The 24,934-nt window shown below is 38.8% G+C and overlaps 3 protein-coding genes across 7 annotated transcripts in view; all 3 read right to left on the minus strand.

The window, feature by feature from the left end:
* Positions 1 to 1,279, minus strand: part of rdm1 (RAD52 motif containing 1) — an 18,320-nt gene extending 17,041 nt beyond the window's left edge. Inside the window, exons 1-2 of one of the 2 annotated variants that reach the window (XM_067476396.1) lie at positions 1,110 to 1,279; positions 806 to 909 (exon numbers count right to left, since the gene is read on the minus strand). In XM_067476396.1, the coding sequence (XP_067332497.1) occupies positions 806 to 904 (99 nt within the window). In that variant the 5' untranslated portion in view covers positions 905 to 909; positions 1,110 to 1,279. The remainder of the gene's footprint in view (positions 1 to 805; positions 910 to 1,109) is intronic. The other variant, XM_067476397.1, reaches the window with a different exon arrangement.
* A 10,082-nt stretch (positions 1,280 to 11,361) lies between these two features.
* On the minus strand, positions 11,362 to 14,056 carry LOC137099494 (DELTA-sagatoxin-Srs1a-like). 2 transcript variants are annotated; one of them, XM_067476403.1, is made up of 3 exons: positions 14,011 to 14,056; positions 13,170 to 13,258; positions 11,362 to 12,123 (listed from the first exon to the last, which is right to left on the minus strand). In XM_067476403.1, exons 2-3 carry the CDS (start codon positions 13,244 to 13,246, stop codon positions 11,706 to 11,708), a joined length of 495 nt encoding a protein of 164 aa, XP_067332504.1. In that variant the 5' UTR covers positions 13,247 to 13,258; positions 14,011 to 14,056; the 3' UTR covers positions 11,362 to 11,705. The 2 variants fall into 2 exon arrangements, with proteins under 2 accessions (XP_067332504.1, XP_067332503.1); XM_067476402.1 differs by having other exon boundaries at positions 11,362 to 12,141; positions 14,011 to 14,051.
* A 1,942-nt stretch (positions 14,057 to 15,998) lies between these two features.
* Positions 15,999 to 23,575, minus strand: LOC137099493 (phospholipid transfer protein-like). Of its 3 annotated transcripts, none has more exons than XM_067476401.1 (15): positions 23,477 to 23,523; positions 22,306 to 22,464; positions 22,076 to 22,201; positions 20,613 to 20,709; positions 20,384 to 20,530; positions 19,552 to 19,704; positions 19,179 to 19,230; positions 18,450 to 18,635; positions 17,943 to 18,113; positions 17,586 to 17,708; positions 17,306 to 17,373; positions 17,168 to 17,207; positions 17,006 to 17,057; positions 16,843 to 16,919; positions 15,999 to 16,291 (listed from the first exon to the last, which is right to left on the minus strand). In XM_067476401.1, exons 3-15 carry the CDS (start codon positions 22,185 to 22,187, stop codon positions 16,244 to 16,246), a joined length of 1,326 nt encoding a protein of 441 aa, XP_067332502.1. In that variant the 5' UTR covers positions 22,188 to 22,201; positions 22,306 to 22,464; positions 23,477 to 23,523; the 3' UTR covers positions 15,999 to 16,243. The 3 variants fall into 3 exon arrangements, with proteins under 3 accessions (XP_067332502.1, XP_067332500.1, XP_067332499.1); XM_067476399.1 differs by having other exon boundaries at positions 22,282 to 22,464; XM_067476398.1 differs by lacking the exon at positions 22,306 to 22,464 and having other exon boundaries at positions 23,477 to 23,575.
* Between the last annotated feature and the right edge of the window lie 1,359 nt (positions 23,576 to 24,934).

The following is a 24,934-nucleotide window of genomic DNA, read 5'->3' on the forward strand; positions in this document are numbered from 1 at the left end:
TGGGTACACACCAGTCATGAGTCATAATAGCTTAAATGTATAACCCAAATTCCCAAAGAGTTGGGACGATGTGTAAAAACGTAAATAAAATCTGTTGGCAACTATGAACAGTGTTATTTATACAAATCTCTTCCAGTGTCATTGTAATAGCTTTTGTGAGTTAAGGAAGAAAACACTGTATATTGATTAAATTTTAAAACTAGATAAGCATTTATTTAATTCTAGAGGGTCTGGGACTCTATACAAATCTTAAAGAAAACATTTTGGTTAAGAAATTTAAAGGCAGATCAAATCTTAAAAGCAGTTTTTCTAGGAGAGTTTATGGAATACACAAAAAAAATATAAAAATGGGTAAAACTCACTGGATTTTAAAAAAAGGTGACTGGCAGATATGTTACAAGCTATTTTTTGTAAGGTTGAGCATTGTTACTTTCAACTACGTTGTGTACGAGTAGTGCTATTTATGGTATTACTTTAAAGTACTATTAGTTTGACTGGAAAAATTTTTTTAGAATAACTAATCACTATTCCATCAAACAAGAGACCTCATTAAAAACGTTTTAAGTTTAAAAATGCTGCTGGTTTTCTAGGGTGCTTCAGTGATACACTAACAAACATCAACTTAACAGTGACCTCTGATGTGAGAATACATTTTGGAAGAGTTTGCAATGAGATCCTTTCAACAGTATGTACTTTTCGCAGTACTGTTGGGGTGCCTTTTCACAGTCTTTCACAAAGACACATTTGAGACTGAACTAAACAAGACTGAGGTCTAACACCCAGACCTGGTCCCTAATAGACTCACGTAAATTTGATCTTCAGGGAGAGACGGCTGGATGTCCCACACAAACAGTGTCTTACTGTTGTCCACAGGAACCACAAACTCCAGGATGTCCACCTCCATCTCACCTGTAGAGGACAGAAGCAGGCACGCCTGTGTCTTCATATCGTTTCTATATTCCTCAAAGAAACGCTGACTTAAACAAATAACGCATGTGAACGTTAAACGGCTGTATAAAATCTCCCTAAAGCAGCGTTAAGAGGACGGACTTTTTAACGGAGAAAGGAATATTTACTGAAGAGTTGTCGTCAGTTTAAATTAAACTTACCGATGAAACACAGTCTGTTTGCCCGTTAACTGTCAGCTCTTGACATCTCGAGTGATTTTTAAACTCGGTAAAGTTCCATTTTCACCTAAACAAACAGGATTTCCCGCGCTTCCGCTAAGGGGCAGGGCTTGCTACCCTGTTCTTCTTCTTCTTCTTCTTCTTCTTCTTCTTCTTCTTCTTCTTCTTCATCTTCTTCATCTAACAAACTTCCGGCACGTTTTACACTACAACATGTGCTGCCCTCTACAGACCACAATTCTTCCTCTTTTCCAGCGGGTAAATTATAATAATATTTATGTGAATTTCTGACATATGGACGGATCAACTGTAAATACATCAAAGCTGCCTATACAATGAGTTTGTGGTCTGTAAAAAATGCTGCAGTAACAATGATGATGTCCCCAAGAAAACAATGACAATGTCCTCAAAGACATGCATTCACCACTGAACACTGAGCTAATGTTGAAAATATTTGTATTGGAGAGAGGAGTGTGTCATAAGTTGGTAATAATTATTTCCTTTTTTTTTTACATTACAGTATTACTTGTTTGTAGTAGCAGTAATTTTAGTAGTGTTAATGATAGTGTCAGCAGTATTATCTTAAGTAGCCGCTGTTTTGAATGGAAGTTCAGTCTTCCAGGATGCGATTGTAAAAAGTTAACAGTGTGAAGTTTATCTCCATCATGAAAATCTAGCAGTAGTCATTGTTCATTGTCTGAAGGTAAAACCACAACATCCCTGTTCAAACACTACTCATCAATGGTTAATGGTCTCTTCTCTTCACTCTGACTGAAGCCTAAGCTCCTTTTGAATTAAGCAGAACTAACCCTGACTAGAACCGTAAACCTGACTCCAATCTGAACATTTGAAAGGGATCTCTAAATATGAACAATCTACAGGATCAATAGTTTCTGCAGCTTCAACATTATCATTACTATAATATACAGTACATATATATGAAGACAGATGCCACCTTCTAAGCAAGCCAAGGTATTTATAAAAAACTAACTTCAGGCCACCACAGAAACTTTAACCCATGTGTATACACATAAATTGAAGAAATGAGAAATGCCAACCCCGCCCTCAGAAGGAATAAAGAAAGAAACTGATCATTGTAAGTTGAGGTACAGTATTACCACTCACATATCACATATGGACACTGTCAGTGAGATAATGCTAATTTGTCACAGTGCCAGCCAACCTTTAGCAGTGTTAATGCTTCTAAATAAGAACCTCAAGTTCACACTGGTAGAAATTTATTTTCTTCAATTATCTAAATGGTAAATGCTCTGCTTATAGAACACTATGAACCAAAGCACTTTAGAAATTCACACACACCTACAAACACATACACACACACATATACACACATATGCACACACATTGAGAATTGTGGGTGCCATGGAAGGTGCTCACCTTGGAGCAACTTGGGGTTCAATGTCTTGCCCAAAGACACTCTGACCCTTAGCCAGTAGACTGGGAATCAAACCACTGACAATTACCGTGGATGAGTGCCAACTGAGCTACAGCTGCTCTGTTAAAATTTGCCATGTCTGTCAGTATGAATGAATATTAGTATGAGGAGTTTCACTGAACATTTATAGGCAATTATGGGCAAGACACCATTTCATGTGCACCACATTTTTAATTGATAGTGATTTATGAAGGGAAACGTGATAAGATAACAGGATAAGGTTTTGTATAAGTATTTTTTGTGTTTTGTCTGTTCACCACTTTGGGTTTGAACCTTGTGCATAGTTTTATAAATTAGTCCCCTGACGTTTTCATAACCTGTTGGATCTTCACTAAAATTCTGGACTGAACATGAAACAGGCTCTGATAAAAACTTCAGCAGCTCCGTCTGATGATTGGACGAGATGAACACAGTGACAGTTAGAATTTGAATATTGACCCAACAGCAGTGGATTTACAGAGACCATATCAACTACTTAGTCAAATGAGACAGTACATACAGTATCATGGTAGATATAAGTAGTGCTGAGTTTGTGGAAGCTATGACCATCTGCTGGAGACTCTGGAGACATCAGACTCTGACCACAGGTAACTTCTTTATTTCTCTTTTAAACTATACCAGAGAAACTGAATGACTTTATTCTGAACAAACTGCTGTGTATCAGTATTAAAAGCTCTTCAGCTGCATTTTAGCTTTAAAAACAAAGAATCCCAAATTTTGTGCTTCTGATAAAACTGTTGGACTCAAAACATTTTTTACCCAAAGAACAAAAGGGTTTTTAGAAAAACCAGGACAGGGACATGTGTATCATCAAAACTTTCACTGTTCATTTCAGCTGCTCAACAGGGTTTTCAGTGGGTGACAAGTGTGAACTGCAGACAGATCAGTTCAGCACCTGCACTATTTTACTAATGAGCCATGTTGTTGTAATGTATGCAGAATGTGGTTTGACATTATGTTTCTGAAAGAAGCAAAACCTTCAGTGAAGAAGACAATATCTGGGGGGCAGCATATGTTACTCCAAAACCTGCATGCAATCACAAGAAAAACTAATGGCACTGTTAGCAATTTCCTGGTTTTCTGCATAACTTTCTCATGAAATGTGATCCAATCTTCACCAAAGTCACAAATGTCAACAAACTAAGCTAATCATGATCTTCTATTTCTTTATTGAACACATCTATTAAAAATACAGAGATCTTTTTACCTAGTCATGTTACTGACCTGTTGCTAATTAACCTAATTAGTTGTGAGATGTTTAATTGTTTTTTCGTTGTTACTGTTGAATAACTTTTCCAGTAATTTAATGTAGCCCATGGAACATGTTACTGATCTCAAATGCAAAATTATTATTCAAAAAACAATTGTATTTCAACATTTGACATGTGCTGATATGCGGGGTTCACATGATTTGAAACTCAATTTAATTTACGTTGCACCACCTGCCAGTATTTGGGACATATATTCATACATGGATTTAGGAAGGAATGTAGAATGCGTTTGTTCACATAATTCATTCCTGAGTTTGATATTCTAAGAACTGGAAAATATTTTTTAAATGCTGTAATATTTTCCTTCAGCAGAGACATTAGTTTAGTTCATAAGAGACATTATTATCATCCAGTTTGAGCAAACAAAAACTTATTGTGGGCGCAAACATTTTAGCTATTTATGTAATAAAACTCTTCAGCTCAGCTTTACTCATTTTTTACAAGTTGCTGCTCTTTGTCTTCTACAGTATATGTCAAATGTGACATTAACAGGAGGAGGTTCTTTTATATCTATAGCTATATCTATTTAACTATGTTTTCTTGTTGCTTTTGTTGCTCTTTACTTTTCTCTCTTCACTTTCCACTCACCCCAGCCGGTCAAGGCATATGGCCACCCACCCTGAGCCTGGTTCTGCTGGAGGTTCCTTCTCTTAAAGAGAGTTTTTCCTCTCCACTGTTTCTGTTTCAAGGGGGAATTGTTGGGTTCTCTCTATACATCTTTATAGTCTTGTCTTTATTCTTTAAAGTGCCTTGAGATGACTTTGTTGTGAATTGGCTCTGTATAAATAAAGTTGAATTGAATTGATATGTCCAACAGCTGAGTTTAGAGGAGAGGATAAATGGATCTTTTTGTTTTTCTCAACATCTTTCTTCTTGTGTTTCAGGTTTTTGACTCACAATGACTTCCTCTGTGTTTTCCATCCTCTTCTTCATCTTCCTGTTTTCCTCCATTAATGGCAATGAAGTCCAGATCTCCACACAAGATATTGACGCATGTAAGAGCAGCACTTTTCAAACCTCTGAGTGACACCACTAAACATTGTTCTTTATAGTTTTTTTTTTGGTATAAATTTTAAAATCGGACTAGCCACCCATGGTCCACCCCAACCAGACTCAGAATGTGTTAGATACCAGGCCCCCATTCTTCATATGTGGATTAACAAGGTAGCCACAAAACTTTGTTGATGATTTGACCTGATCCTGGATCTGTTGCTTCTATTAAAGTCATGTGGAGATGGTTGTCTTGACAACAGATCCACAATCTAAGACCTGCAGGAGCAGGTTTATTCTTAGCTATAGACAGTGTAAACAGGATAACATGTTGGATTAAACAGTTTTGGATGAGGAAGTTCATCCAACTATGAATGTACCATTCTTATGCAAATGAACCATTCAAAATAAATGGTTATAAAAATGTATGTTTAAAATAGAGAGTGCTGCATGAGAAATCCCCTTTTTTATGCTAGAGTAAAATATCCATTATCTGCTAAACCACATTGTAAGAACCGGACCCTGGTTTGCAGTTATGCAGTTATGTAAGTAAAATGGGCTGCAGTCAGAGAGGCATACATGTGTAAGGGGGTAGGTGTGCCCCTCCTCCTCAACTATGAAATGGTAAATGGTCTGCACTTATATGGCACTTTTCTACCTATTAGGGTTCAGTGTCTTGCTAAATGAAACTAGAATGTGCATTTCCTATAGAAAATGCATGTGATTGATGAAAGCCAGCTGCTGCAGCTGCTGCAGCCTTAAGAGCTCTTCTAAAACTTAAAACAGTTTTTAAGATATGATTAAAAACATAAGACCCCACCATAGCGCCCCTCCCCCCAGTGGAGCGTCGATATGTAATGTCACGCACGTGTTCAGGACAGTGTCCATGTGTAAAGTTTCATTGAAGTAGCTTATTGTATGAGCTTAAAAAAAAGATTGAAAAAAAATGGCAGTTCCGCAAACGGCCGCAAGGTGGCGCACATGGAAGGATTAAAGGCATTGAACGATATAGAAGTGCAAACAGAAAAACAAAATATTTTAGGAGTTAGGAACTAGAGAGCCCATACAATAACATGTGAAACATGGGGCAGCTGTATACAAAGTTTCATAACAATATCATGTGTAGTTTTCAAGATATAGCTGTGTGAAGATTGCTCTCATAGACAGCATTGAAAAAAATATTCATACAAACATTTCTAATAATCATTTTACATCAGCTGTCAATCCACAAAGTAATATGCTCATCTTTCCTAACTGTACTTAACTTAGTTGGAACAATGTTTCTAGCTGTCAGCTGGTAGTAGTAGAATGTCAAAAAACGTCCTTAAGAATGCTTATAACTGGCCACACGAAGGCACTATAGAGCCCTGCCATAACATGTGAAGCATTTCATCATGGGGCAGCTGTACGCAAAGATTCGTCATGCTACAATGTGTAGTTTTTGAGATATTGCAGTGTAAACATTGCTCCTATAGACTTTCTATTAAAAAAATCATATTAATATTTATAACAATTATTGTACATTAGTTATCAGGACACAAAGTAATAGCTCAACTCTCCTAACCAGCCTTAACATATTACAGTTTGAACCATGTTTCTAGTTGTCACCATTTAGGACTAATAGTGTACCAAAAACGCTTTGCTTTCAGCAATCACACTAATTAATGAAAAAACATATAACATCTGGGCTTTTTCATTAGGTTTTTGACCTTAAATCAGAATATGTAATGTTTCTCTTTTTTCACACAGAAAACTACTATTTGAATGTAACACCTTCCAAACCATTTTGCTAATGTGCCCATCTTTCAGCTGACCACCCACAAAAAAAGAGTTGCATACTGCAGACATGACATCAACATAAACTGCCAATAACTGTAATATGTGCTTGTGTTTTCACAGTAAATGACATTTCTGAGGAGCAGCCTGAACACGAAAACCAAAAGTAAAAACCTGTTTCCACAGAAAACACAAACATGCCTGTACATGTAATTGCTCTCAGATACTTGAGCTTGAAAACCACTGTTCCTCTCTCTGCTTTTTCTGCTCAGGTGGATGATAAATCATTTGACTGCGGACCAAGTTGATTTTAATCTGCAGGCGAACTCTGCTTTGAACATTGGGATAAAAAACTTTGGCACCATTTCCGCCACAGTGGACCCAGGGTTATTATTGCACACTAAAACATGAATAGACACATTTCTTTATACTGGGAAACATTTTAGCACAAGATAATGTTAAACTAAAACCAACAAAGTTCAACTTTCAATTCAATTCAAAATATATATTTATTAAAACTGACTGCAGATTTTGTGACTCTAAGTTTAACTGTGTATGTTTCAGAAGAGTTGAATAGTATTCTCTCTGTTTTATTTTTGCAGTGCAACCACAATTGAAATTAAAGGCTTGACAGTCAACATTGAACTGCGTCTAAGCAAAATTGCTGAAGGAAAGCTGAGTTTTTCATGGAAAAGCTGCAAGATGTCAGCTGAGGATGCAAGTCTAAAAAGTCCTGGCATAATCGGGTAACACAAACATTTGGTTTAGTACAAAGACCAGAGGCCTGTGCCATGAAATGAAGTTAGTGTGTTATCCAATAACTGAGGGCTTAGCTTGGGATTTCTGGTTCACTAGATCACATAACAGATGCTGCACCTGCTCCAGAGCAGGTTAATATCAGAGAATCAGATCACAACCATTTGCTTCATTATTGTAAGCTCTTGTTCCTGTCGATATCCTGTAGGAATGAAGACTTTATTTTGCCAGCAATCAAGCTCAGTGTTTTGGGTTTAACATGTCTGAAGTTAACCTGCAGAATCTGTTACCATAGTGATTCAACCTGAATAAAAGTGAGCCAGCTTTGTGGTCCCAGAAAACCCACTACCCTCACTTTTTTTTTTTATGGCCCCATATATCCATATTAAGCAAAACCTGGACTCAAAGTTAGTTTGAAAAAGGTTGGTTAGGCTGCAGTGACTGTGACCATTGAGTATAGATTTGATGAATTTATGATGTCTATGTTTGTTTCTAGGAAACTGAAGAACTCAATTGTGAAGATAGCCCGCCCCCTCCTCAAATATGTGGTTTGTTTTCTTTAAGTTCTCAGTCTGTCTATTTTTCCCATACACCCTATAACTTCAAGCTTGTGGTGTCAGTGTTTACACACTCCAGAGGAAGTTTGGAAAAGCTGTGGTTTTAGGGGAAGAAAACCACAGTTTTAGTCAACCCTGAGAGAGAAAGATGTGATTACAAATTTACCTGGCTCAATGTAGACATGGTCTGAGTCCTAAATACAGTAGGTGTCCATCTAGAGCTTTATTGCTGCTAAAAGAGCAAAGATAATGGTCCTTCTACATGAAATGCAGCTGATGTTACTGTAGAGTTTTGAAGGTCAGGTGTCAGGCTGTGCAACATCTGAGAAAAGAGTTGAAGTCAGCATCACATTTTGCCCAAACCCAAAGTTTGAACCATGCTCCATTTTCTGTGTGGAATTCCTCTGTAGCCACTTTAGTGATTATTGTGCTCAACACGTTCAACCATTTGTCTACAAACAGTGATGCAACCACTGAATCACTGTCCTCATGTACAACAGGTGAGAAGAATGGGAAGGATACTCAGTAGTATTCACAGAGTACTCCAAGATGATGGTTGTCTGTTAGCTGTCTTCAGTGTTGGGGCTACTAAAGTTGCCTGGATTAGCTGCTAACTAGTTAGCTAAACTAGATTATAATATAGGTTAATTTAGTAAACATACATGTGGAATTGGGTGTAAACACACTGCATGTATCTTAGTATATCAAGTATAAAAGTTGATATATATATATAAGTTGATCAAATTGATCATCAACTGCTGGTGATAGTGGTTTTGACTTTCATATTTGACCCAAGGAGGAAATTCTTTTCCACAACACTGCGCTTGTATGACAAAATTGCAATAGACACAACAACAAAGCAATAACAATAATAACAACAACAACAACTCAGCGGGGTCTGTTGTTGAAGGAGGTAATGTCTAAAGGGATTAGGCTTCTTCCAAAGCGAGCCCTCGTGCACCTCAGGGCCCTGTACCTATGTCCTGAGGGCATTGGGACTAAATGTTTATTGACTGGGTGTGTGGGGTCCTGTTCTATTGAAATAGCAATGTGTGTGATTGGCTTATAATGTAATTCACCTTTTGGAGTCATTGTGTTGACACTTTTGCACCTCATTCTACCAAGTGGGACGGATTGTGATGGTCAGAACTTCCCCAGATTTCCGACTCAGATTTTCAAATAAAACTTTGTCGTAATTCATTGCTCTTGGCAACGCAGTATTAGCCTGACTGTTAAACTAAAGTTTGCCAGTGTAAGCTAAACATTTATGTAAACATTCATCATGAAGCACCTGCAGAGTGAACAAGTGGAGGGTAGCTGCTCTGGCTCCAGCTCAGAGTTAGAGTTGCTCTCTGCCATGCTGGACACAAACAGGTCCATGTGGGAATATGAGACAGAAAGGGGAGAGGTCATGGGGTGTAGACCCGCTTCCTGGGTTATTTTAGGATGAGTCGGGACAGTCTCTATTCTGGACAATGGAAAATAGTACTGATATCAGGTGCTTTTCTGTGCAGAGTTTTTTTTAGCTGTTGGCCTAAAAAAAAAAGCTGTGAAGAGCAGAAAGTGCCATGCAACGCAAAAGCAGTGGGCACAACGTTTTGCTCCCATTAAAAAAAATTACAATAATCCTGTTTAAACCTTATTAAACTCTTCCTGTTTTTTAGGGCCTCATTTCTTATTCATACAGCCTACTACCAGTAGTTACCACAGCAACGTTTAGATTAAACTACTGGCTGATTTCAATGTCAGTCTTTGTTTTGTTTGTCAGGCCATGAATGGGACTGATACTGATACAGTAGCGTTACACAGCATAAAGAAATTAAAACAAGGAAAAGTGAATAGTTCAGGTAAGACCAGTGGGTACTGATCTTAACCTGTACACTGTGTGTTTGCAGGGATGCTATGGTCTGAAAAAGTTTGGCTTACCTAGACTCAACGAAATGCTGAGAACCACGGACATGAACTTTTTACTGTCTAGAGACCTTCAAATGTCAATAGCCAACCTCGATATGCTTTTTAAAGCAAAAATATGAGAAATTGTATAATCAGTGAATCGGTAGCAGCCTTCTAATCACTTCTGTCAAGTTGCTGACTGAGTGCAGCCTCACTATCACTCAATATCACAATATCAAAATAAAGAATAGAAAACCTCTGGACATGTGTGGTTTGTGTTTGTCAGGGTTTGGCAGAGTGAAGAACTCACACCAGGTTTCCCTAATCCTCTACCCCGATTTTGGAAACCATCTTTCCTTTATATAGCAAAGTCATCAAAGTCATCTCAAGGCACTTTACAGAATTAAAGTCAAGACTATAAAGATGTATAGAGAGAACCCAACAATTCCCCCTTGAACAAGCCCTAAGCAACAGTAGAGATGAAAAACTACCTTTAACGGGAGAAACCTCTAGCATAACCAGGCTCAGGGTGGGCGGCCATCTGCCTTCACTGGTTGGGATGAGTGGAAAGTGAAGAGAGAAAAGAACAGAGCAACAAAAAACAACAAAAAAACAAAAAAAAGTCTGGTCTCAGGACTCTGAAGGACAAGGGTTAACTCAGGCTTTGAAACTGAAACAGCATAAAGCTAAAAGAATAAAAAATAATTAAAACACAGGTCGGTAGAGTTAAAGTTGAGGAACCAGCCTATAGTTAGTGCCTGAGACTTCCAGGGGGCAGCACAGGGGAGGCTTTTATTCCACTCAGCTTAGTCTGACAGGCAGCCATTCAATCAGGAAACAGTTCCCCAACCAGCACAGATGGAGGAATTCGTTATTTTCTCTAATTCTGAAGTAATAAGAAGTTAACAAATAACGATTGTGCAAAGACAATTGAGATTTTAGTTTTTGTAGAGAATATTGTTGAGCATTTTTATATAGTAGAGTTTTACTAAGTGTACTTGCTCATCAGATTATTTGGTTCAGGCTTGGTCGCTGAATCAAAGAAAGAATTATTTTTCAGATTCCCTTAATTAACACAACAAGTTTATGGCAGTAAATCAGTTTGTTAAATGACTTGCACTGTGCTGGCTTAAAGCAAAGTTTTAAAGGCACAGTTTTCAAAATGTCACTATGGTGTGATAAGTCTTCTATAATATTAAAATATTGTGTATGAAAACGGTACCTCTTTACCTTATGTTAATTAAGAACCTCCTGTAGGTCTATAGAGCTGCTGAAAGAGAACAAACCTAGGCTGTTTCCACATATTCCCAGAATCCCCAAAAATTCCAACTGTCCAAAAACACCTGACATGCCTCCTTGATAGGAAATCTGTTTCCATGACCCAGCTTTCCTGCTGAGGTCTCTTAAGTTGTGTTACATAGCTGTTTTCCATGTCTGGCTGGATCATGGCTAAATGCTTGGCCAGAGACTATGGTTTAATTTTTTAAAACTGGCATTAATGCTGTCATTTCCACCGATAAATATGTCTCAGAGCATTTTGTTTCAGTATTTATTTATTGTATCTACATTACAAAGATAGTAAGTGTGAACAAGGCTGAATATTTGCATTATGAAAAGAATCAGTTTTATGAAAATTGTCAACATTTCATAGATTAAATGTCCTCAAACAATAATCACTAGAACAACAACAGGCAGTTTATCATCCAACAGCAGTGAGGTCCATACAGAGACACGTTAAGACAAAGAATAAAGTCTGAATGAAACTAGAGCAGATGCATCTCTTGAGTTTATCTGGATTTTTTGTCTTAGTGGGGAACCTGGGATCATTGGTACATGAAAGCAAGGAAGGACTAAAGCTCCATATTTTAGCTTTCTCACTTCAGTTGTTACACACCTGAACCTTAAGGACAGGCTGGTAACTGTCTGACATGGTGGCTCTAATGGTGACGACAGCCCCTCTGTGGGTCAGACTGGGCCCTTTAGCTTTCCCTCGGACAAAGCCTCTCTCTGCGTTGTAATACATGGCTTCATACAGATGTTTGTCACAGTGTTTCTCCACCCCGAACACCCCAACTGCGTACCAGTTAGAGTACAGGTTGAAGTCATAGGGAACAGAAAACATAACGGCTACTCTTCCATCGTATGTGGCTGTAGCTTTGTTGTGGAGGTCATAGGTGAAGACTCCGACTGATCCGCAGGCTGTGTGAGGAGTCTTGATGAACAGTGCGCTGCCAGACTCAGTGGGGCTGAGTGTTGGTGGCAAAGGTTTATCACAGGACCCACTGACGGCGTGCACACTGAAACCAGACAAACACCTAAGTGAGCGAAAGGCATTAAAAGGTGGAGAAGGATTGAGACTGTGGGAAACTCCAGAGCCAGCATCAAAAATAACTTCATGCAGCCGGTTATGAGCAAGTAGAGACCTGTGTCAGCCCTGGATGCGCAGAACTGTAATAAACAACCACAAAGTTTAAAGTGTTTTCTCAGTGAGCCCACATCTTGTGTCATGGCTGCCTGATCAATGAAGCATTTTACTGATCCTACTGTCCATACTCAAGAACAGTTTCTTCCCATAAGTTGGATGAACAATTCATCTGTCAAAGATCATCAGAAATATTTTCTGTGCTATAACACTACGATAACTGCATAAATATTTATACATGTACATTGATAAATACATTTACTCTCATCTGCACATACAAAGTCTATCTCATACATTAAACTATGTATTTATCAGACAGCCATTTGCTGTAATGATCCTAAACAAGTTTGGTTCATGTTTGCGTGTCAATGTGAATCTTCCTTCTTAAGTATGTTAGGAACCACTAGAAACTGAACTATATTTGACCAATTAAATTGATTCTCTAATTATTCAAGTCAGAAATTACTTGGAGAAAAGAGCGGCAACTATTTAATTCACAAGTAACTTTCTTCATTCTAACAAATCATAAATACATGACAAGTTTGCTTAACAAATCCCTGATCTTTGAAACCATGTACAACCTGTTTTGAGCTTGTTCGCTTTGTGCAGGAAATAGCACAGGAAGTCAGCACATCAACAGGAAGAACTCAAAATTCTTTCCCCATTGTTCTTGTTTCTCCTTTCACAGACATACTTGGCAGCTCATAATAAATCCGTTTTACTGCACTTGAGAACAGAGTCTCCACAGTCACGATAAAGTCCAAAAGTCCACAGTCCAACAGTTTTTTCTCCTTTCGGCTTATACTGTGGGTTTGTGATTGTGTGAAAAATATACATAATCACTGCAAACTTCAGACCACTAACTAATGACATAAGCGTAAGATTATATTATGAAAACACAGAAAGTGACTGAGTACTCACTGTGGGTTAGACAGGATATACACTGAGCTCTTATTCTGAATTTCGATGGTGCACTGGCGATGTGTTGGTATTGACATGATGTCTTCAACCTGGACAGAAAAACAAAGCCTCACTTTTATCTGAGACTGACAACCATCGGATCAAAACCTCCACCGAAGCAACTCTCGGACGAACCCATTATTGGGTGAGTGGTGGGCTGGGGAACCAGGGAAAGCACGGGGGAAAAGGGGCCTGATTCGGCCGAATCAGAGTCTAGTATTCACGGCTTACAGGAGAGGGGTTCTGTTGTTCGGTTTAATCAAATGCAATATTGCAGCTAATATTTAGCCTTTCGAACGTTAGTCACATGTGAAATTGCTACCACAAATCTTTAAAACTGGGACCAAACATTCACTTTAGAAACGGCAGCAGCATGTGTGTGCATGTGTGTGGGGGAGGGGAGTTATGTTCCAGAGTTCTGCATTATGAAGCTAACATCCGGACGCATGTTGAGCTGTGTCAAGCATTATATTAATATAAAGTACGGCATACGTATAACTGTTGATTAAGATGATTAAGTGATTTGGAACAAACTATAAACTGTTTACAGTAGAAAGAAAAGTTTTAAAATGTATCAGAATCACAATAATGGATATTTTTCTCTAAAATGTACTGCAATAAAGTATGAAGTAGCACAAAGTAGATTACATGAAGTATATGAAGTAAAAAAGTAAAAAATGCAATATTTCATCCTGAAAGGCAATGGCTGTTTACAGCTGTGGTAAAACATGTTTCACCACATGTTAAGATTAGAAGAACTATTTACATATTTAAGCCCCCAAAACAGAGAAATTAATCTTACAGCAATGCAGAGGTGAAGTCCAGATGTTTCTAACTGCGAAGCTGCAGACTGAACAGATTTTCATGTGTTTGACGCTGTGTGAAGGGGTGGGACATCTGCCTGTCATGTGACTGAAAACTGGGTGGAAGACGTTTACTTCTGTCTACAAATATACAGTAATACTAACCCTGCAGTACACAGGGTGCAAGAACTGAACATTCCTGCATGTTTGAGTGTGTGTGTGTGTGTGTGTGTGTGTGTGTGTGTGTGTGTGTGTGTGTGTTACTTTCTTTTGTCATCTTTACTCATATGTTTTAGTTAAAAATTGTAGTTTTTCATCACTGAATTTATTATATATTTTTTTCTTTTATCTCTGTCCATTAGTCTCACTGTCTTATAGTCTCATAGTTTTATGTCATTACTTCTGTAAATATCATCAGTGTTTTGGCTGTTTGTATCTTTTGTTATCTTGTTTGTTTTAATTATCTGTAAAGTAATGGTCTGCACTTATATAGCGCTTTTCTACCTATTGGCACTCAAAGCACTTTACACTGCTTCTTATTTACCCATTCACACTCACAATCACACACTCACTCATACACCGATGGGGGAGCTGCTATGCAGCTGGCCAACACTCACCGGGAGCAACTAAGTTGGGGTTCAGTGTCTTGCTCAAGGACACTTTGACATGTGACTGGAGGAGCCGGGGATTGAACCAACAACTGTAAGATTGGTGGACAACCGCTCTACCTCCCTGCGCCACAGTCGCACTTTAAATCTTGGTAACCTGTCTGAATAAAGTTTTGATTGATATTCCATGTTATGACCAGGGTCATGATCAGTATTTATTATTGTTGTTTGTTGCTCTCTTTCCTCCTCCTTGTGTGTGTTTGTGTGTGTCTGTGTGTGTCTCAGGGATGGGCTACAGGTGGTGTCCATGGATTGGTCCGTTTAATTAATTGCCGCCACCTGATTGGACAAGATAGTGCTACGTTCTTTATATTCCCCAGATGACAGCTGCAGTCTCTCTCCACCCAACATTCTGTGACTGGCTCTGTGAGAAAGATTCTGATTTGTGTAGATATATCTAATAAGTGTGTAAATGAGATTGTATATAATTCAATGTAAATATGAGCACCAGTTAGCACAGCAGGGCGAGCAGCCCGTTTATTTTATCATTTTTTTATGCATTGTGTCTCTATTATTTTGTGTATTGGTTTGGTTTGGTTAGGTAGGATTTTTGTTAGAGCTTTTGTTTTTTTGTTTTCTGCACTGCTCACATCTGAAGCAAATAAATTGCTACCACAGATCTTTAACACTTGGTCTTGTTGGTTTTTGCTTTGGAATGGGAAGATTGGGGGAACACCCGAAGCATAACACCATGTAGTAGTTCTTTTGTAAACATGGTTTAGTCTGTACTCTTTAGCAGAGACAGAGCTCATGTATGTTTCCTCTTGTGGTGAACTTTGTGTCAAATATCTGCATAGTGTTTATGCATAGTGTGATCCAGGACCACATGTGAAGGTGCCCCAGATCGGAATGATTAAAAACAAGCAAACATCTGATTTGGTTTAGTCCCATTTCCACAAACAAAACAGGAAAAATACAAATATCTCTTATGGGAAAAAATACTGGAGTTAGTCCACTTCAATGTAACAGTCCTGCAGTATAAGAATGAGTTTGGATCAGATGCTGTGTACAGACTTATACAGATAAAGAATTTGTTAGAAGTTGAAGTTAAACCATCTGTTTTACCAACCAGTCAATCCAAAATGAAGCCATCCAACAGAACCTGATCATAGAGCGACCATGAGAAACTTCCTGCCCTGAGTTTGAAAAGAGGTTTAACTCAGGCTGCAAAACTAAAAGGACTTAAAAGTTAAAAAAAAACAAATAGTACCACAATCTTAAGCATCAGCCTGTAGTTTGTGTCTGTGACCTGCAGGGGCAGCACAGTAATACCGACAGAAACAAAGCAGTCAAAGTTTTTTCTACTACTGAAACTGAAAAACACGACGCTTTGGGATATTGAAGGTTTTTATTATGGACAAAGACTCAGGACTCAAAAACAGGCTGTAAAACCATAAAAACCTGCAGGAGAACCCAAGACTTTTTAGTCTGTAACAGTGTTTTAGCTGAACTAGTACTTTTACTGGTGCTGTAGTACCACAAGCGTAGAAGATGAAACTGTCAAACTGTTGAATGTGGCGCAAAAAACAGAAAAGCTGACTGTTCAGACGTTTAACTCTGTCGTCTATCCACCAAACGTGAAATCCAGATTTCCTCCAACCACCATAAAGCCCTACACACACACACACACACACACACACACACACACACACACACACACACACACACAGCATTAAGTATTTATTGTCTAATTACAGCAGAACCAGATACTACTGATGTAGTGATGTGGTTGTGTTGGGTTTGTGTAGGGGTATGATCATCCAAAACTTCCAGGACAACTTATTTTGTAATTTTCTAAGACGTATAAGGGAGAGATCAGGTCAGGTCTCTATGTAGAGGCTTTGATTTTCTATGTGACTGAGAGAAAAATTATTTGTTGTGAATTCTCTCACATCTACACTTTAACATGAGTATTTGTTTTCCTGAATGTCTGTGAAAGCAACAGGATAAAGCCTCTCTCTGCGTTGACACAGGTTCAGGTTCTCACAGGCACAGTAACATCTGCAAGGCCCAGTTGGTTTGTCACATTGGTGATAATGGGTTTTGTTTTACTTTGTTTTAGGATAAAGATCAGAAACAATTTGGTCTGAAATACACACAGAAACAGACAAAGAAAGTACCTAATATTGTACAGTGGGTTAGTTTTCCACGTAAAGGACTCACATTCTGATAGTGGATCTTTCCGTGAGTGAAGTGAAGTCCTCCAGGCAGAGGGACGGCGACTCCTTCGTCAAACCAGTCTACACACAGAGAGACATTATAATTCAAGTTACCAACACAGATAGAGTGAAGTCATAGAGCACAGGAAGTCAGTGTTAGTTCTTACTCTTCAAAAATCCTTTGGTCTTACAGTTGAAAAAGAAGTTAACAAGCGGCTTCTGCACACACACACACACACACACACACACACACACACACAAAAACATAATTATTAATAGTGCTAGTAGTTGTGGTTGTATTTAGATTTATTGCATCAGCACTTTCTTACCACTACGTTCCCCTTCATTGTTTCAGGTTGGAGTTTACACCTTGAAAAGAAAATACTATTACTAGTATTTACTAGTGATACTGCTGCTTATACAGTACTACAGTACAGAACTGTGAGTGTCAGTGTTTGTGGTTTTACTTGGTGTCTTTAAATGCGAGAGCCAAACGGTTTTCTTTAAACTCTATCTTCAGATAAAGCTGACAGTTCTGGAAGAGAAACATTGTGACAGAATGTTCAAATAAAATCGCATGACATGGAAACTCCCAGTTACAGGTACAACTTACACAAGTACACATACAGGTACACAAACAGGTACAGATACATCATAAAATCATAAAATTTAATCTGCTCTACACAAAGTGGTGGTGATTCCAAAATAGTTGTCGAACATGATGTTTTAAGATGTGTTTGTGTTTACCGCAATAACAGGTGGTTGAGATGATTCTGTTAGAGACTGAGCAGTGACATTCACGTTGATACAGAGTCCACTCTTACCAATGCTGACAACCGGAGTGTCAATGAACTTCACCTCAATTGGACCCTTCGCATGAAACAGAAACCAGTAACATTGTCTTAACGTTGTTCAACAAAGCAGCTGAAGAAGAGTAAAGACCAGGTTTTTATACGAGGTAAGTTAGCAAAATGTCAGTGTTGTGTGTTTGATTGGTAGAGCAGTGTCAGGTGTTCAAACTGGGCAGACAGGGCAGGAGAACAGATAACTGCTGCTTCTGGTCTGTGGGGAATCATCAGACTCTGGTGGTTTGTGGGGTCTCACCTGTGGAACGTTGAGCCTAAAGGGTCCTAATCTGTAGAGCAACATGGCAGCGCTGTTGAAGAAGAACTCAGAGATACCAACGTAAGCCATCATCTTACTTTCACCGAAAACCAAGTCTGCACCTCGTGTTACAGACAGGATGTCCATGGAGTCCCCCTGCCACACCAGACCCTGAAACACAGGTCACTCTGTCACTGGTACAAGTTAGAAACAGCTATGGAAAATAATTAATTCTGTGGTACATGAAGTGTGGCAGAGTAAGATATTTTTTCTGAAATGAAGTACATGTATGGAGTAACACAGTAATGTAAAGTAAAACATCATCAGCAAAGTACTTAAGTGAATTTGTTCAGTTATTTTCTTGATTATAAATGAGAACTGTTGATCACATGCAGTTGTATGAATGTTCACATAAACAATGTCCAGACTGAGTCTCTGAGAGACCTGAGGTGTCTCTGTGGAGAACATGAAAACGGTCATATTGAGCATCAAAGGTTGGTTTCTTACTGTCAGAGGCACATCCAGGCTGCAGGATGTCACAGAGATGTCCTCACTCAAAGACAGGTCCACGTTGATATCTGGGATGATGTAGTTGAGGAAGCTGATGTTGAGGACTTTGTGCAGCATCATTGTGTGGTCTGCCAACATGTTGTTGATTATGGGCAAAACAGTCATCTGGAGAGCAGGACACAGCTGCAGAGACAGACAGACAGACAGACAGACAGACTGTTGTTCAGCTGGGACAGTCACCACTGGTTACATCAGTTTCACAATCTCCCAGCTCACACTGAGCCACTGGATATCCCTACTAGTTTCTATGTTACCAGGTGCTCAGTTGGCCGGGAAAGGGACATCTGGGACATAACACAATAGACGGTCTCTTAAGATGATGCAGATGAACATGTTATTTTACCATGTTACAGTGTGAACGAGCACACCTGAGCACCTGGACTGTGTCAGACTGTCTTCTTCCACAGGAAAACCACACAGCGGAAAGTGGGGCTTCCTGAGGGTCACATCATGTCTGGACTGAGGCTTTCTAATGGGACAGAGCCTGGCTCTAACACACTCTGTGAAAACGTGATCAGTTTTATCCAAAGATCAGGATACAACACCAATAGCATCTGAAGATCAGCACATCAAACTGTCCACTGAGAGACAGAAAAGCTGCTTCATCGCTGAGAAAGAGATTTTTTAAACAGGTTTTTTGTGTTAGAAAGTGAAGGAGGAACAAACCTTTGTGTTGGAGAAGTCGTGACCAAGAAAACCCAGAAAGTCCCACACAGGCCTAAAAGAGCAGACAAAGGCCAGGTGATGAAAGGTTGATGAGCTTTTCCAATATGTCCCATACTTTTTTATGACAACAATATAAAAACACTGGCATTCCCATCACCCATTTGTCCATTTTTTTGATACAAGATATGAAACACAAACAGATATGGGAAACACACCTAACATGCCAACTGCTGGACATGCGCACATGCCTGGTTTTCCTTTTTTGTCACTCATCAATTGAATAATAAGAGAACTGAATCAACTCTCCACTGAACACTGAGAATAAGTCTGGTCTTATGGTCTTAATCTAGACCTCGTCTTAGTGTTGTCTTACCCGACTATGCGACCAGAACCCTTGGCCTTGAATTCGGCAGTAATTTCACAGTTTGCCAACTCCACATTCAGACGTCCCTGCTGGTTTCTGTTCAGTTTCACGCCGATGATGAGGCTCAAGGCTTTTCCTTCAAATGTGACCTTCCCTGTGTCACTGCAACACAAAACACATCAAATAGTTTGAACAGTTTCTGCAGGGATCTGGGTTGATAAAGTATAAAGATACATTTTAGACTTTGGTGACTTGCAGACATTCTCAATGCAATTCTGTTTGAAGTTAAAACTGTTTATTTTATTAAAACCTAAATTGACTTTATCAGAAAATTCTTCATATATCAGAAAATTCTTCTGTTATTTTGTATCATCTGAAGATGGATGTTAATGTGCTGTGTCAGCTTCAACTATCACCTTGTATCTCTTACATGTTTTTACATTCTTGTTTGAATTTTATATTAATCCAATTTTTTGGCGCATGAAAATTCAGTCAGTCCATAAGTTTTCCAAATCAAATTCTGAAATATATTATTGTCTAAAATTCAGCTATAAGAACCTGGTATGGGTGCGATGGATGGATTTGAACCATCACACAGCAAACAAAGTGCTGTGTTCATTCAATGTTACAAGTAAATATCACCTGGACGATTCCCTCAGTCCAAATCTTTAGCCAGTGTGAGGAACTGAGCGTACTCTATAAAAGCTAAAACGTGATATGAATGTCTCAGATGAAGACTGGGGGACCGAGTTTAACATAATCAGATACATAGAATCAGTGATTACACACAAAACAAACTGTGTTCAAAGACTCAGGAGACTCCAGGAGGTTTGATACGTACGTGATCTCCTTAAGAAAATACACACTGATGTCTTGTTGAAATTCTCCAGTAAAGTGAAGGTTAGTGATCTCCAACTGGATACCAGATTTTTCCTGGAGTCCAAGAACAACCTGAGCTGGATCCACGGTCAGAGAGGTCAAAGTCAACCTAAGAGGACGAAGACAGACGTGTGAAACGAAAAGGCAGGATGCCAATAAAAACAGACTAAGAGAAACAAAAAGAATTTTACCCTTTGACCTTGCACATTTCACATCCGCATGGTGCCACGAAGTCTGGGAGAGATTTATTGACCAGCTGCCCCAAATACTTCAGACCAGCGTCCCTCACTACAAAAACACAGGAAACAAACTGCTGCAACTTCACAGCAGTAGACACTGGGTTGGGCCACAGATCCGATGTTTAGTTCACTAGTCCTAGTTTGGTCCATGTCAAACAGGTTGGAACACGCACAGAAAAATATGACAGGGATGACGTGGCTCACGAGGGACCTGCAGGTGGTCCCTGACCTGTGGGAACCAATCGCTTTCGTATAAAGTGACCTAGTCTATAATATGTCCATTTATTTATGAAAGCAAGACCTGCTTTTGTGTTTGTCCTCAGAAACTCTGCTCCTTTATTTTAGATTAGACAGAATTTGACAGTGAAGTGTTCATGTTCCTGAATGTTAAGGAAACAGCTGTTTTTCCCTAGTCCCTTAACAAAAGCTGAATTTAGGCAAAAACCATGTCCGTCATATAACCCAAACAGTGGATTTTGTGATCTTTTCCACCCCTAGTGGAGACGCTCTAGAAAAACGAAATCTAAAGAATGTTGTTCTTTATTTACTTGAAGTGATGATTTTACTGGATGAAATTTCCATGTTACTCAGACAAACCAGCATGATGCTGATAGAGCTGAGCTACAGACACGCAGGTGTCAGGAGCCTGAAACCTTTATTTCAGTATCTGAACAACACACAATTTTGACACCTGATAATCCACTGAATATGGATACAAAACAGTAAAAGCTGTCCAGAGGCGTTTAGATAATGTTTGAAAGACAACAAAGTCCTGATTTATCTCATAACAATAAAATCTCTGTAAAGCAGGATTAGAGGTCAGTGACTCTTTAAATTGAGAAATGTTAATCTGATGCTGGATCAATTAACCAAAGTTTTCTGAAATACCATTTTATCCTATAGATATTATTATATATATAATAATCCTGAAGAGCTTTGACCTGAGTCAGTTAATTCACACATTGAAGGCACCAGAAGGACTGTTACTTTTTTCAGGAGGACCATAGATATTCAGGGTTGTGTTGGGCTTTAGCTCGATGTGCAGTGATAACTCTGTGGTGTGGACTCTATGGAGCTAAACCATCATAATCAGAGTTTGGATCTGTAGTTTGCATGCTCGTATTTCAAAATGGCATGTGGAGGGACACAAAGGTTACATTACACACAGAGCTGATCAACATTTGTACTAAATGAATGTGCAATAAATATTATGTTGATGAAGAGATTTTTTTGTTTTATACTTTTTGAAATTTCAAAATAAGAGAATGCAATTATGTGTCTTTCTGTGGTATAGAGGCCCGGCCCCTGTGAGAGTGAAGCTTCTGGTGTGGAGCAGTGCCTGTTGTTGATGTTAACCCACCCAACCCTAAACCTACAACGTCTAAAATGTAATGGTAATAGTGTACAGGTCTCACAAGCATCCAGTGCTCTGTCAGAGATTCGGAGTTTGATGCCGGTCGGATTGATGGCAGCGATGGAGGGAAACACAACGAGCAAGAAGAGAAGGAAGAATACACAGGAAGTCATTGTGGGCCTAAAACCTGAAGCGTAAGAGAAAGAAGAGATTCAGTGTTAGCAACAAAAAAACACATAAAAAGATTCTTAAAGGGACTTTTCCAACCGGTCAAGGCAGATGGCCGCCCACCCTGATCCTGGTTCTGCTGGAGGTTTCTTCCGTTAAAGGGAGTTTTTCCTCTCCACTATTGCCGATGGGTTGCTCAAGGGGGAATTCTTGGGTTTTCTCTATAGGTCTTTATAGTCTTGTCTTTAAAGTGCCTTGAGATGACTTTGTTGTGAATTGGTGCTATATAAATAAAGTTGAATTACAAACTGTTTACAAATACAAATTTCTTCATGTGAGATTTATGTGAGAAATTTTCGTGTATGTGGGGTTGTTGTCAGTTTGTGTGTACTCTTGAGAGCAGCATATTAACCAAATCATTTTAGAATTTTTATAGAGTCAGTTTTTATACCGTCACACAGGCTAATGCAACGTGGACTCTTCCCAAAGCATATTCACCGTTACTAAGGTATTAAAATGACGTGTCTTTATCACCGTGTAAAACACAATTGAGAGTGTAAAATGTAAACAAAGATGTGGCCACACAGTGACACAATCCAGTCAGCTGGAATTTGTCTGTCTTTGTCTCCTGACCTCGGAGCTCTGAACATTTACCCTTTTTACTGTGGTTCATGTTCTCTGTTTAGTTTAAACCTTTAAACTGTTTAAAATGAAAGAAATCACCAAACTTTTCAGAAAGTCAATAAAATTAACTAATGACTCATCAGAACATTGTAATGAAGAAGACATATATGAACTCAAACCCTCGGAATTGACAGCACATAGAGTTTTAATCACTTTTTTGACTCTTTTGACTTTTGAAATTTTAAGGCAGCTTCTTGTTTTAAGATAAAATCTATTATATTTTACAGTTTATATATGATAGTTATAGGATTAAGCATAATGAACACAAACCTGTGTCCACACAGATGTTAATAAATGTAGGACACCTTTTCTTACATCACCTGAAAAATCAGTCTTTCAAACACTTCACTTTGATAATAAAAACACAAATAGTACTTTTACTACTGTAGAAGCTGCACGTTGTAAATCAAATAAACATAACAACGATTACTGAAAACTACAGGTTACACACAGTTTGTACTGTACCAACCTAAGTACAAGTTTTAAATGCTAATATATGATCCGCTGCTGTGTGTAATGAATCTCTGCAGGTGTCAGACAGAACATTAAAAGTTCAATTCAGAATTCATTCAAGAACTTTTCTTCAGTTTAACAGAGAAGCACAAGTTACCTGTGGTCGTCTGATGTCTACAGCGTCTCCAGCAACTGATCCCAGCTTTCACAAACTCAGCAGCATTAAAACACACACACAGTTTATTTATGCAAATCAAACCACCTTCAGCTTTAAAAATGGACGTCGTGTCTGTTGGTTCTGGACATTCAAATTTCAACTGACATTTTATCTTCTCCACCTCCTTCACAACAGAGCTGCAGAAAGTTTGAGGGGGAGTGTAGAAACATGTCCTTAGCCAAGGGTAAATTCTATTATGGAAACCAAAGATCTTGTAGCTGGACCTGTGTAAGGAAGAAGGTTCGGGGCAAAGATCAGGAAATTGGTTAAAAATGTCATCAGGTGTGGTGGAGAGTAAATTTACTTGAGTACTGTTCTACATTTTGGATGTACTCCACTCCAGCTTTATTTGCTGTGCAGATGTAGATCCCTCAGATGGAACACACACCAATAAATGATGAGGATACAGTAAAACAATACACAGTTCAGTACATAAGTACTTTCAGTAAATTATGACACAGATCCTTTTGTAGTTTTACTTAATTTAAGGATCAATTAGTGAAGTGGTTTTCTCTTCAAATGGTAAATGGTCTGCACTTATATAGTACTTTTCAACCTATTGGCACTCAAAGCGCTTTACTCTGCTTCTTATTCACCCATTTGAACTCACAATCATACACAGATGGAGGAGTTGCTATGCATCTGGCCAACACTCACCAGGAGCAACTAAGTTGAAGTTCAGTGTCTTGCTCAAGGACACTTTGACATGTGAGCAGAGGAGCTGGGGATCGAACCAATAACTGTGAGGTTGGTGGACGACAACTCTACCTTCCTGTGCCACAGTTCAAGGCCTGAACATTTTAGATTCACATGTAGTTCACTTTATCTGGACAAAATTGAGTTGTATTCCAGATCCTGTTTAATGTGGACCGACGCTAACTTTCATTTCTGTGATTGTAGACCCTTTGTGACTGTGGACATGTGAGTGAAGAGAACAGCAGCAGCCGATTGTTGAAGATCAGTGTTTAAACAGAGATGTTGTGGTTTTACCTCCACACAATGAACAATGACTGCTGCTGCATTTTCATGATGGAGATACTCTTCACACATAGAGTGTTAACTTTGTACATTTGCATCCTGGGAGACTGAATTTACACTCAACACAACTGCTACAGCAGATAACACTGCTGACACTACTACTAGTTCTGCTTCTACTAAAAATACTACAACTAGGATTGCTTGTAGTTGTATGTCTCAATCAGCCATTAAATTGGCTTTTTATAGTTGTGAATAAAAGTTTACCCTTTACGTATGACATACATCTGTGATGAGAGAGAAACCAAACAGTGGTGCACAAGGTTTCATTTAGTTGGGGTTTTCAAGCTTCTGAAATGTGCCAGGCCTTAGGGCCTCTTAACTTCCTGTTAGTGATTACGAATACAGCTGCTGGCTTCTCTG

This window comes from Channa argus, chromosome 15 (genome assembly GCF_033026475.1).
Source record: "Channa argus isolate prfri chromosome 15, Channa argus male v1.0, whole genome shotgun sequence".
NCBI lineage: Eukaryota > Metazoa > Chordata > Actinopteri > Anabantiformes > Channidae > Channa > Channa argus.

Excerpts from the sequence above, each read along its gene's own strand:
- LOC137099493 (XM_067476398.1), bottom strand. The coding sequence starts at position 22,187 with ATGACTTCCTGTGTATTCTTCCTTCTCTTCTTGCTCGTTGTGTTTCCC. Across the intron at positions 20,710-22,075 it reads TGACAGAGCACTGGATGCTT|TGAGGGACGCTGGTCTGAAG; the intron begins GTGAGACCTGTA and ends GTGTTTTTGTAG. Across the intron at positions 17,058-17,167 it reads CAATGAAGGGGAACGTAGTG|AAGCCGCTTGTTAACTTCTT; the intron begins GTAAGAAAGTGC and ends GTGTGTGTGCAG.
- LOC137099494 (XM_067476402.1), bottom strand. The coding sequence starts at position 13,246 with ATGTCAATACCAACACATCGCCAGTGCACCATCGAAATTCAGAATAAG. Across the intron at positions 12,142-13,169 it reads TATATCCTGTCTAACCCACA|GTGTTTGTCTGGTTTCAGTG; the intron begins GTGAGTACTCAG and ends TCGCTCACTTAG.